General features: G+C 33.1%; 1 protein-coding gene across 1 annotated transcript; it reads left to right on the top strand.

The window, feature by feature from the left end:
* The first annotated feature begins 5,902 nt into the window (after window positions 1–5,902).
* Window positions 5,903–9,985, top strand: LOC105768313 (probable disease resistance protein At1g61300). Its single transcript, XM_052630403.1, is given in 3 exon segments — window positions 5,903–6,212; window positions 6,302–6,391; window positions 6,911–9,985. Coding segments are annotated over 3 exon segments (3,261 nt in total). The 5' UTR covers window positions 5,903–6,006; the 3' UTR covers window positions 9,876–9,985.
* The last annotated feature ends 3,995 nt before the right edge of the window (window positions 9,986–13,980 follow it).

The raw sequence follows: 13,980 nt of genomic DNA on the forward strand, positions 1-13,980 counted from the left end.
TAAGTAAAAATAATAATTACATTGAGTATGAATTGCATCGAATTTCCCTTACTTGATCGAACAACAAAATTCAAGTTCAATAAATGATAAATAAGCTATGAATATTTTAAAATTTTTATTTCGACTACATTAAATGAACACTGAGATATGGATATTTTAAAAATGTTGTGAACGTTGATCGACCAGGTGACCCTTCAAGTATTTAGTCTAACACTCTCCTCTTCAGATATTTTTAAAATGTGATGAAAATGGATCGAACACGTGGACCTTTAGATCTTCACTCTTACACTCTTCCAACTAAGCTATCCTCGCAATTATAAGTAAAAATGATAATAATTATATTGAGTATGAATTGCATCGAATTTCCCTTACTTGATCCAACAACACAAAATTCAAGTGCATTAAATGATAACTAAGCTATGCATATTTTAAAAATGTTATTTCAACTACATTAAATGAAAACCGAGGTATGGATATTCTAAAAATATAGTGAAAGTGAATCGACCAGGTGACTCTTCAAGTATTTAGTCTAACACCCTCCTCTATGGATATTTTTAAAATGTGATGAACGTGGACCGAACACATGATCTTCAGATCTTCATTCTGACGCTCTCCCAATGAGCTATCCTCACAACTATAAGTAAAAATAATAATAATTACATTGAGTATTAATTCCATCGAATTTCCCTTCCTTGATCCAACAACCCAAAATTCAAGTACATTAAATGATAACTAAGCTATGCATATTTTAAAAATGTTATTTCAACTACATTAAATGACAAGTGCGCTATGTATATTTTTAAAAAATAAAGGCTATGAAAGCGGACTGAAGACGTGACCCTTGAAGAATTTAGTCTAACACTCTCCATTTATCGACATTTTTAAAATGCGATGAACATGGATCAAACACGTGACCATTAGATCATCACACTACACCAAAACAGGCTTTTAGTGACGTTTATAGCGGCGTTTTTAAATCAATTAATAGCGGCGAGTTTAAATAAACGCCGCAAATTATAAGCAATAGCGGCGATTTCCCAAAAACGCAGCAAAAGAGTTAGGTAAACGATACCGTTTTCTTAGTGAGCTTCATAGACATTAGTGGCGCTTTAAGCAAAATGCCGCAAAAGTCAAACATGTAAAAGAGCTGCAAAACTATTAAACAAACGACATCGTTTTATTTTAGGTTTAGAGACATTAGTGGCGCTTATAAGGAAACGCCGCAAAAGATCATGTATTAGCGGCACTTTCTTCAAAGCGCCACAAAAGTTTTTATTAAACAACGTCGTTTACATGTTGAGGTTTAGACACATTAGTGGAGCTTTACGAAAAACGCCGCATAAGTCAATCATTAGCGGCGCTTTAAGGGAAGCGCCGCATAAAGCGCCGCAAAAAGTTTTAAGCAAACGGCGTCGTTTTTCTGTTGAACTTTAGAGACATTAGTGGCGCTTTACAAAAAACGCAACAAAAGTCAAACATTAGCGGTGCTTTATCGAAAGTGCCACAATAGTTTTAGGCAAACGACGACGTTTTTTTTTAAGATTTAGAGACATTAGTGACACATTCCTAAAAACGTCGCAAAAGTCAAGAATTAGCGGCGTTTTCAAAATAGCGCCGCAATTATAAAAATGCCACAGAAATAAAGCGCCGCAAAAAGATTTAAGCAAACGATGTCGTTTTTTTTGTGGAGGTTTAGATACATTAGTGGCGCTTTACAAAAAACGCTGCAAAATTCAAGTATTAACGGCGCTTTTTTGAAAACGCCGCAAAAAGTTAAGCAAAACAACCTTTTTTTGTTGAGCTTTAAACGCATTGGCGGGTTAGGGATTATGGGTTTAGGCCTTACGGTTTATTGTTTATTGTTTAAGGGTTAAAGTTTAAGGTTTAAGGTTTATATATGTTTTATGATTCAGGGTTTAGGGTTTATAGTTTATATATGTTCTATGATTTAGGGTTTAAGAAATATAGGTTAAAAATTTAGGGATTATGGTGTAAGAGTTGGGATTTAAGGTTTAGGTGTTTGGGGTTAAGGGTTAGTGGTTTAGGGGGTTATAGTTAATGTTTTATGATTCAAGGTTTAGGGGATATGAATTAATGGTTTATGTATTATGGTTTGTGGTTTATCATTTGAGGTTGGGGCTTAAGGTGTAGGTGTTAGGGGTTAAGGGTGATGGTTTATGATTTACAGGTTTAAGATTTAGGGTTGAAGGGATAAGAGAGTTTAAAGTTTAGGGTTTAGAGTTTATGGGTTATTATTTGGGGTTTGTGGGTTTAAGGTTTAAGGGTTTAGGGTATATGATCTAGTGTCTAAGGAATAGAGTTTACAATTTATGGTTTTTAGGATAAGGGTTATGGTTTAGGGTTTAGGTTAATTACTATTTTTGAAAAATACAACCTGACTTCACCGAATTAAATTTCTAAATTGAAGTTTTAGAAAATACAAACACTATTCGGATTAAGTTCCTACTATAAATTTTAAGTAAAATGCAAGCACTATAAATCAAATTTCCCATTTAATATAATTAAAAATAATGTCATATTATTGTATGATATTTTAATTTTTTAAAATTATTAAATATTTGGAAATTTTTAACAGTAGTGGCGTTTGGACCAGAAACGCTGCAAAAATGTGTTTAAAATTATATAAAACGACGCTGTTTGGTTACATGAATTTGATTTTTAGTGGCGTTTTTATCAAAAATGCCACAGAAGGTATGCAATAGCGGCGTTTTTTTTTATAGAAATGCCGCAAATATATATCAAAATGTGTATGAAAACGACGTCGTTTGCTTAAATGATTTTAACTCTTTAGTGGCGTTTTTATCTGAAACGCCGCAAAATGTTAGCTTTAGCGGCGTTTTTCTGAAAATGTCGCAACTTCGTATTAGAAAATGTTCAGAATGTCGCCGTTTCGTTTGAGGAACAGTTCAATTATTCAAAACGTCGTCGTTCTGCTTAGCGTCACATTTTTTCCCCTTTTCCGCACCCAGCCCCTAAATTTAGTTTTCTTTCCCTTCCAAATCCCTAATTCCCTTTCGAAATCTCTTCCACATCTCTAATTCCAGTCATTCACTGAGTCGATCCTGTAGAACTGCTGCTGGTTTTTATTTTAGTTTATTCGATTCTTCATCTCGTCGGTTTAGTTATTCAATTCTTCACAGCATTTAGACGAAGACAGACCAGTGGGGATTATGTTTTTTGGGTAAGCATGAACCGGTTTCATTTCTCTTTTTTTTTTCGTGTTTAGGGTTTGGGTTATTCATGTTTGAGTGAGCTTTTCCGTGGAATTTACTTGTTTGTATCGTTAAAATTGATGTTCGTCCATGGTTTTAGGGTTTTCGAACACATAAAACTTCTCTTTTTTCTTATTTGAACCTAATTTATCGTTAAATAGAAGTAGATATATTCTGTTTGTATGATTTCTGGGTTGACATATTCTTCTCAGCTGAATGCTAATAATAACAATAATATGATGAAACAGTGGAGTAATTTCTGATGTGATGGCCTTCATTTCACTCACTAGTTGCATGTTTATTGTTCATGCACTGATTAAACAAGATTTAAAAAAGGCTAAAAGCATGAGCATGCAACACTGAATTGTCAAATACTCAATAGTATAAGATTGAAATGGTGTTATTTTGCAGGAAGAATGGGTGATTTGCAGAATAATACACAAAACAGGCGAGAAGAAAAATGGGGTAGCTGCTGCCCAAGGACAAGGCTATCTCTTGGAACTTTCTTCAATATCTTCAATAGCAAAGCAACAACTTGCTTTCGTCCACTGCTTGAAATCCCAATTCCGTTTAGAATCTCAAGCTCAAACTTCAGTGCAGGCTGCCCCTAACTCTTTTATGGAAAACGACCTGAAAAAGCCTAATAAACCCAGTTGTGTATCCAACTAATGGTTCCAACCCTCCTTTTCAGCCACTTCCACCTAGCACACATGTCAAAGTTGATAGATAAATTTATTGTTATATCGATTTTTAACTGCCACATCACCCTCCGATAAAAGTTTTAACGCACTTAACGAAAATGGATAAAAAAAACAATCTCAATTAGTTGAGTGACCAAATTAAAAATAAATTAATAGTTAGTGACTAAAAAGAAAATGGACAATAATTAGATGACCTGTGATGGAGTCTACCCAAATCTTTTTAAAAGCGTATATATATATTTATAAATGTCATCATTCTAGAATCAATTTATAAATGTCACAAATATTAAATCATTAAATTGCATGTTTCAAAACAAAATTATTAATTCATTTTTAAGATTAGTAATTAATAGAAATAGGATGAAAAACATTCATACTAAACTTAACTAAACAAATTTATAATTTGGTCACTCATGTTTTCGAAATTATTTGTTTTCTTTACTCGAATGTTAAGTGGCGCTTGTTTTAATTGATATAATAATTATTTTAGTCCTCAATTTTATATTTTCTATCAATTTGACCTTGATTTTATGCAAAAATTATAAAAAAAACCCTTCAAAGTATAAAATAGAAATTTTTATATAAAAATTCTAGAAAAATAAAATCTTGAATATGTTGTTTAGAAGTGTCCATGGGCCGGGCCAGGCCAAGAAAAAATTTCAGCCTGCATCCTAGGCCCTGCCCAAAATATGGGCCTAAAATTTTTCCTAGGCCCAGCCCGGGAAAAAATTCCTAAGCCCGAGCCCAGCCGGTCCGACCTATTTTTTAATAAATACAAAAAATTATTTTAAAAATAAAAAAATAAAAAAGTATTTTAAAAATATTTTAAAATTAAAAAAATTAAAAAAATATATTTATTATATTTGGGCCGAGCTGAGCCGGGCCCGAGCCAAAAAAGTGGTGCCCGAGGCCCGACCCGTTTTCTAAACGGGCTTCATTTTTTTTACCCAAACCCATATTTTGGGCCTATATTTTTACCCGAACCCTCCCATATTTCGGGCGGGCCGTCGGGCCGGACCGAGCCGCCCGGCCTATGGACACCTCTAATGTTGTTACAAAACTAAATTGTATAAGAAATAAATAAAATTAGTATTTAATAGAATCTAATAATAAATTAAAAATGAAATAAAAAGTTAGATCATTACATACTTCATCAATGTTTCTCGAAACCAAATTAGTAATATTATTAAGTTGAGCTTCATGTCCTTAAAGAACATCTAGAACTGATATTGCAAAGGCTTATGAAATTGACCTTGATGCCATTTTTTTTCAGCCAAAAGCTATTATGTTTCAAATTTAATTCAATTTTTCATTACATTTAAATTATTTTTGAAACTCAAATTGGAAAAAGAAATCATATTCAAATTTTATCTTTTGTAAAAATTATGTCAAGAAACGAAGAGGTAAAAACAGAGAACAAATAAATCAGTTTAATGTTTGTTTTCTATGTTTGTTTTAAAGAACAGTATTGGATATTTCAATATACATAATATAGAGAATTTCTGTAGGGTTTAAAACAATTATTCCTCATTTTCTCTCACTTTATTTATTTTTGAAATTTTATCAATTTTATTTAATTTTTAATTTTATAATTTTCTAAAATTTTAAAATAATTTATTTTTTACTATTTTATATATTATCAAGATGCTAAAATATAAAACTTAAAAAAACTAAAATAACAATTATGTTAATTTAAAAATACCACTTAACAATGGAGTATGTAAGAAATTGTCCAAGAGTTAAATCCAAAACGTAATATCAACAACACAAGTTATTCACTACAACACCAATAACTATATATATATATATATATTATTATACCTAATACAAGTCATTTACTAGTATATTAGACATTCTTATACCCTGCTTTCCCATACTTTCCCATGATGATGATGATGATGATGATGATGATGTTCCAATTGAGCACCAAGATGACTGCAAAACTTGTTAGTATTGTCCAAGATGAATGGAAAGGACATTTCAATGGATTTTAGACCTCATATCTATCTTTCAACTTTTGAGAGCAGGTTCAAGGTTTTATCAAGTAGAAATGTCAGTATGAAATACCCAAAATGCCAACTAATAATGGCAGACAGCAAAGCAAAAAGCTAAAAGAAAATATGGGATTTCTTACTAATAATGCTGCCTTTCTGGAACCCACCACAGAAGTGACTGCCTCATTATTTTGCCTGTTTTTATCTTCACTTTCTTCCTTGTTTTGCTATTGTACCCACAACATTCTTTCTTCTTCACTGTTTTTATCAAGCATCCAGTCAAGGTAATTTTCTTTCATTTGCTTAATCCATGACATGCTTTTCATTGCTTAGTTCATGACTATGCAATGATTGTTTTTATTATCTGCTTCAGTTATAGCAGTTTGCTTTGTAAGATAGTCAAGGGAGTGAACTTCACTGCTTCATTTTCAGTTCTAATCTCTCAACACTTTTCAGCCAGTAGGTCAGGCAATTTCTGCTTCCCATTCTTTGATCCTTAAATATGCAATTCAGCTCATTTGAAAATTTGTTTGCTTATTATCAACTCATGACATGGTTTCCTTTGCTTTTACATGACAAGAAAGATGAATAATTGTAATAAGATCTGAAGCTATGATTTCCTCTGCTGATTATCAACAGTTTTAGATTTCAAGAGTGGATGATCAGCAGACATAATCTACTATAGTTAGAAATTAATACCAAAAGAGCTACCCAGAAGCAATATAATGTTGAAATCCCAAACTGTTGAACATTTTACCTCTTAATATTCTGTTGCACACTTGAATCTAGCATTTTCTATACATTGAGAGGTTAATTCTGGATATACAAATTTCATCATGTTTCTGTCTGCCACCCATCCATGGCTCCATCTAATAAACGCCATTGCTTGAAACTTGCATTCATGCTTACACTGATACATCAAAAAGACAATACATTCACAGATTTTCATTATCTGCTACTGTTATATATGATTGCGTTGCAGGGACATAGCAATGGAGTACGTAGAGCCTGTTCTTGGCATTGCAAATTGTCTTGGAACTCCAGCTTGTAAATACTTGCAATATCACAGAAAGCTCAATGATTATGTGAGAAACTTCAAGAGGATGAGAGATGAGTTGAATTGCAAAATGGAAGATATAGAGCTGCAATTGAAAGCAGAGCTTCTTCGTCCTCTGGGGAAGATACCGAAGAAGGGAGTTGAAAATTGGTTGAAAGCTGTGAAAGAGATGATTAGGGAAGCACAAGTTGTTGAAAACAAAGTCAGTAACGGGAGATATCTCTGTCGTGCTTGCAACGGGAAGCTGGTTGATGAAAAGACTCGAGAAATGAAGGAATTTCTTGATAACGCTCCTAATGCCTCTGAAGGTCTTGCTATGGATGGTCCAAGTGCTGGGTTGCCACTGCCAACATCAGAACTAGTTGGAGAAGAAGCTGTCAGAAATGAGATTTGGGCGTGTTTGATGCAGGAGGAGGTGAGCAAGATTGGGGTTTGGGGGATGGGCGGTGTGAGTAAAACCACTATCATGAAGCACATCCACAATGATCTTTTGAAAGAACAAAGATTCAAAAGGGTAATCTGGGTTACCATATCAAAGGAGTTCAATGTAATGAAGGTACAAGATGATATTGCAGGTGCTTTGAAGTTGAAGGAAGATTGGCCCAGAGAAGGAGACAAGCTCAGACGAGCAGCAATCTTGTCAGAAATGCTGAAGAAGGCAGGAAAGCATGTTCTAATCCTAGATGATGTGTGGGATAAAGTCTCTCTAGAGGAAGTTAGGATCCCCGAGCCAAGTAGCAGCAATGGCTGCAAGTTGGTGTTGACAACCCGTTCGGAGCATGTCTGTAAGTATATGGGTTGTAAGGTGATAAAAGTGAAGCCCCTTTCAGAAGAAGAGGCATTGATACTATTCTTGAATAAAGTTGGACCTAACATAGTTTAAAGTCCAACTATAATGCCAACTCTGAAGCTTGTTGTCAAGGAATGTGCGGGTCTACCTCTTACAATTGTCGTGGTAGCTGGTACCATGAAAGGAGAATATAACCATCGTATTTGGAAAAATGTACTCAAAGATTTGAAAGAGAGAATAGGGAAAGTGGAAGGAGTGGAAGCTGAGGTAATCGAGCGCTTGAAATTTAGTTTCGATCACTTGAAAGATGAGAAAGTAAAAGATTGCTTCTTGTATTGTGCATTATATCCTGAAGATTATGAAATTCGTAAGGTTGAACTAATCGAGTGTTGGATTGCTGAGATATTCATGGACGAGATGGACACAAGACAAGAAATGGAAGATAAAGGCCTTACTATTTTGAAAAGGTTAGAAGATAACGGCTTGTTGGAAAATATTACCACTAAATTTGGTTTACATGGTATAAAGATGCATGATGCAGTGAGAGACATGGCATTGTCGATCACAAGAATGAATCCTCGATATATGATAAAAGCAGGTTTGCAATTAGAAGATTTACCAGAAAAGCAGCAATGGAGTCCGGATATTGAGAAAGTGTCACTTATGTATAACTCCATATCAGAAATTTCCTTAGATGTGCTACCCACAAAATGCCAACTGCTCACAACCTTGTTATTGCAGCATAACCCTATAAAGAAGATCCCGTATTCTTTCTTCACAAACATGCCTTGTCTTAGTGTTCTCAATTTGTCCTTCACAAAGATCGAGAGTTTACCAAATTCCATCTCTGAACTAAAGAACCTCACAACATTGTTACTTCGTGGTTGTCGAGAATTAAGAGATCTGCCTTGTCTTTCGAGGCTTCAAGAATTGAAGAAGTTGGATCTTCGTCTGACTGAAATTGAGGAAGTCCCTGAAGGCATGGATATGCTGATAAAGCTAAGATATCTTGATCTTAGAGTGCACACTCTGAAAGAGATACCCGCTGGACTTTTACCAAAACTCGTTCACCTTCAGCACTTGAGTTTTGATGTGGGCAATGAAAAAACAATTCTAAAGGCAGAGGAGATGGAACCATTGAAGAGGTTGGAGTGCTTTGACGGACGTTTCGAAGACATCGGTGAATTCAATAAGTTCATCTCCTCAATGCAACAAAGTAAGAAAAATCTCATCAAGTACTATTTACAGGTGGGCTTATTTAGTATGGGCTCAGCTGATATGACTCATAGAAGAGATAAAAGATTAACAATTGGAGGAGACCAGAATTGGGAAGGTGAGTTAATTATGCACCCAATTGAAATTCAAGAGTTGAATATTTTAAAGTGCGACTATTTGAGAAACTTAGTCGATGATAATTCTTCCTTCAAAAATGCGATTGACTTGAGGGTTTGTAGGATTTTGTTTTGTGAAGGGATAGAGTGTGTTGTTTCCCTGTCCTCTTTTGCCTCTTCTTCCGCTCATCCATTTCAAAACCTCGAGATGTTGTATCTTCTAGGTCTGCCAAAGTTGAGTGCCCTTATTATGAAAGATGCAGGAATTGGTTCAGCAACATCATCAACATTGGCTCCGTCTACCACCTTTTCCCATCTCAAGGAAATTAAGATAGTGAACTGCTCAAGTATGAAGACGTTGCTTCCACATTGGTTACTTCCAAACCTCCAAAATCTGGAAGATATTAGGGTGGAAGAATGTCACGAGTTAGTAGAAATATTGGGAGCAGCAGCATCAGAAGTTGAAGAAAAAGGGAGTGATGCATTAATCAAATTCCATCTTCCCAAATTGAGAAAGTTGGAATTGTGGGTATTACCAAATTTGAAGAGCATTTGCAGCAAAAGTGGAGTGATGGTTTGTGATTCTCTCCAATTGATCAGTGTTATGTTTCTCGGTAATAAACTGAAGAGAATTCCTCCATTTGTTCCCCTTGTTGGCAATGGGCAGCCATTTGCATATGCTCCACCTTCTCTTACCATCAGGTCAAGCACAGAATGGTGGGAATCGTTGGAGTGGGATGACCATCCAAACTTTAAAAATCTCTTTTGAGGATAAGCGGTATGAACCATTTATGATTTAGTTTATTTTTTTTATTCTGATAAAATTTCTGGAAACATTAAGATTTAAAAAATAATAAATGCTTCCTTTTTAAAACATAATATTTATTAAAAAATTATAATAGGATTCATTCATATGTAAACGTAACATAGTTCTAAAAATTAAATAATATTTTAAATTATGAGGACTAAATGAGAAAATTAAAAGGTGAAATCCTTTTAAAATAAATTAAAAACATTAAGGGATTATGTTGCAAATAACCCTCCACGTTTCCTATCTATGAAAGACATTTTCCTTTTCTTTTAATTTGTGATGGCTAAGTTGGAAAATAAAAATGAAAAACTTAGTTTCCTTCTTTTTAAAAAATTTTTAGTTTTAAATACTGAAAATATTTTTAAAAGAAAAAGTCAAAACAGTTATCGATGCTTTAGGTCTTGGGTTCAAATTTTTTAAAAATTTTCCTATTTATTATGGTATTATGTTCAACTTGAGCCTTAAGGCCTATCTCTTATTTTCAATTATGAGTGTACTGATTTAGTGTTAAGACTTTAGCTTATCACCAATTTAAATTTTATAAAATCTGGTAAGTGGGATTTGGATTAACTTAAATCTTTTTATTTATTTATTTTAATTTAATTTTACTAAATTTCTATTTTCACTCATTGTTTCAACCGTCCACACTCTCACCCCACTTTGTACGCTACTTTCTTTTGTTTCCCTATTCTGTCGTTTATCTTCTTTTCTCTTCCTTCTTTCTTCTCTTTGATTATTCTTGAATACTACTATTTATTTTGTGAGTTCTGTCACTTGGATCGTATTCTGTTTGCAGTGTAAGTTTCATTTGGTTATCAATTTGATGCTCTCCCAATTGAGCTATCCTCACAATTGTGATTAAAATTAATAATAATTTCATTGAGTATGAATTTCATCGAATTTTCTTTACTTGATCAAACAACCCTCATTAAATGAAAAATGTTATTTCAACTACATTAAATGAAAATTGAGGTATGGATATTTTTAAAATGCGATGAACGTGGATTAAACACGTAATCTTCAATCTGACGCTCTCCCAACTGAGCTATCCTCACAATAGTGAGTATAAATAATAATAATTACATTGAATATGAATTGCATCGAATTTCCTTTACTTGATCAAACAACCCTCTTACATGAAAACGAAGCTATGCATATTTTAAAAATGTTATTTCAACTACATTAAATAAAAATTGAGGTATGGATATTTTTAAAATGTTGTTAAAGTGGATAGACCAGGTGACATTTTAAGTATTTAGTCTAACACTCTCCTTTATGGATAGTTTTAAAATGCGATGAATGTGGATTGAACACGTGACCTTCAAATCTTCAATCTGACCCTCTCCCAACTAAGCTATCCTCGCAATAGTGAGTATAAATAATAATTACATTGACTATAAATTGCATCGAACTTCCCTTACTTGATCAAACAATCCAAAAATCAAGTTCATTAAATGATAATTAAGCTATGAATATTTTAAAATTTTTATTTCAACTAAATTAAATGAAAATTAAGGTATGGATATCTTAAAACTGCTGTGAAAGCAGGTCGACAAACTGAGCTATCCTCGCAACTATGAGTACTAATAATAATAATTAAATTGAGTATTAATTCAATTGAATTTCCCTTCCTTGATCTAACAACCCAAAATTCAAGGACATTAAACGATAATTAAGCTATGTAGATTTTAAAAATGTTATTTCAACTACATTAAATTACAAGTGCGCTATGTATGTTTAAAAAAAAAGGGATATGAAAGCGGATCAAAGACGTGAACACTCTCCATTTATCGATATTTTTAAAATGCGATGAACTTGGATCAAACACGTGACCATTAGATCATCAATTTGACACTCTCCCAACTGAGCTATCCTCACAATTGTGATTAAAATTAATAATAATTAGATTGAGTATGAATTCCATCGAATTTCCCTTACTTAATCCAACAACCCAAAATTCATGTACATTAAATGGTAACGAAGCTATGCATATTTTCAAAATGTTATTTCAACTACAATAAATGTAATGAAAATTGAGGTGTGGATATTTTAAGAATGTTGTCAAAGTGGATAGAAGACATGTCCCTTGAAGAATTTAGTATAACACTCTCCTTTATGTTTTAAAATGCGATGAACGTGGATCAAACACGTGAACTTCAAATCTTCAGTCTAACGCTCTCCTAACTAAGCTATCCTCGCAATAGTGAGTATAAATAATAATTACATTGAATATGAATTGCATCGAATTTCCCTTACTTGATCAAACAACCCAAAATTCAAGTTCATTAGATGATAATTAAGCTATGAATATTTTAAAATTTTTATTTCAACTATATTAAATGAAAACTGAGGTATGGATATTTTAAAAATGTTGTAAAAGTGGACCCTTCAAGTATTTAGTCTAACACACTCCTTTATGGATAGTTTTAAATGTGATGAGCGAGGATCGAACACATGACCTTCAAATCTTCAGTCTAACACTCTCCCAACTAAACTATCCTCACAATTGTGGGTAAAATTGATAATAATTACATTGAATATGAATTCCATCCAATTTCCCTCACTTGATTCAACAACCCAAAATTCAAGTACATTAAATGATAACTAAGCTATGGATGTTTTAAAAAAAATTATTTTAACAACATTAAATGAAAACTGAGCTATGGATATTTTAAAATTTTTGTGAAAGTGGATCCCACACCTGATTTGAGAACACATGGCCTCGTTTTAGATCCCAACAGAGGGGTTCGCACATGTGTTTCACACACGGCTTCGCACATACTGGGGTTTTACCTATGTTCATCAATGCTAGTTCTCTACTTCCTATCTTTATGAATTATAGACAAAGATTTATTTTAGATCCCACACTTGATTTGAGAACACAAAAACCTTAGCTTGGGAGAGGAAGTTGAAGATCCACTTGAGGGAGAGGGGTGATTTTTGAAAGCTTGAATCATTTTTCTTGAAATTTGATTTTGGTATTTGGTGGAGAACATGAACTTTTGGAATTGTTCTTGAAAATTTTGTGAAAATTCTAGGGTTTGAAAACTTGATTATTTATAAACTCTTTTTTCCTAATTTTAATAGGATTAGGAGTTATTTTAAAATTAGGGCTTAATTTGAATTAGGGACTAATTTGAAAAAGAAAACAATTTTGGGCTAGGCTATTTTGTAAATTCAACACTTTTATGGGGTAAAAATGTAAAAATAAAACATTTTGACTAAATGTTTACTAGGGATTTCAAACTTGATACCTAAGGATAGACTAAGGCCTTACCACTAAATCAATAAACTTATTATTGTCAAATTTTCAACAAAAATAAATTTTAAGGCATTTTAAATTTTTCTCACCTTATGCTAAAAAAAATTTAATTAATTTTAATCCTATTTCATCTAGGCCTATTTTTGGGATGTGACACCCCAAGCCATCTACCAACATCGTCCCTTGCCACTACGGTAGTTGAAGCCAACCTCGAATTCGAGGATCTTGCCCCGTCTGTGTTCAGCTTAATGTACTTCAAAGGTGGAGATTTCCTTTCTCGACATTGTCTCTGTCTCGTATAATTACCAGTAGAGGGCATAGAACTATGTTTAATTAATTTCGCCCAACACAACGAAGATTGAAGAATGTGATATACATCGAAATCTTCTCCTTGGAATACATATATTAACTTTAATTTAGTGTATTTGAATACATCAAACTCTAATCTTAGTTCAATTTTCACATTTCACTAAGCTTGTTATCTATGTGGCACAATTTTTCATTAAGTCGTGTGTAATTTACAGATTAAAATTTTTTTTAAATTATTTACAGTTAGATTAAAAAAACAAATTTATTGACGGAAGATAATAAACTCTTTTTTCAAGTGTGTTTATTTTTTTAAGTCTCAATTTAAGTGTTATGAATGAAAAAGAAAATCACTTAGAGACCTTTCCCTTTATCTGAGGTCCGACATAATTTGACTTTGGATTAATCGGAACACAATTTGATTCTGGAATGATCAAAACTCAATCCGACTATTGATTAAGACAAAAAGAAAAAAAAGAAAAGAAAAGAGATTGC

The sequence above is a fragment of the Gossypium raimondii genome, chromosome 5, assembly GCF_025698545.1.
Source record: "Gossypium raimondii isolate GPD5lz chromosome 5, ASM2569854v1, whole genome shotgun sequence".
Classification (NCBI taxonomy): domain Eukaryota; kingdom Viridiplantae; phylum Streptophyta; class Magnoliopsida; order Malvales; family Malvaceae; genus Gossypium; species Gossypium raimondii.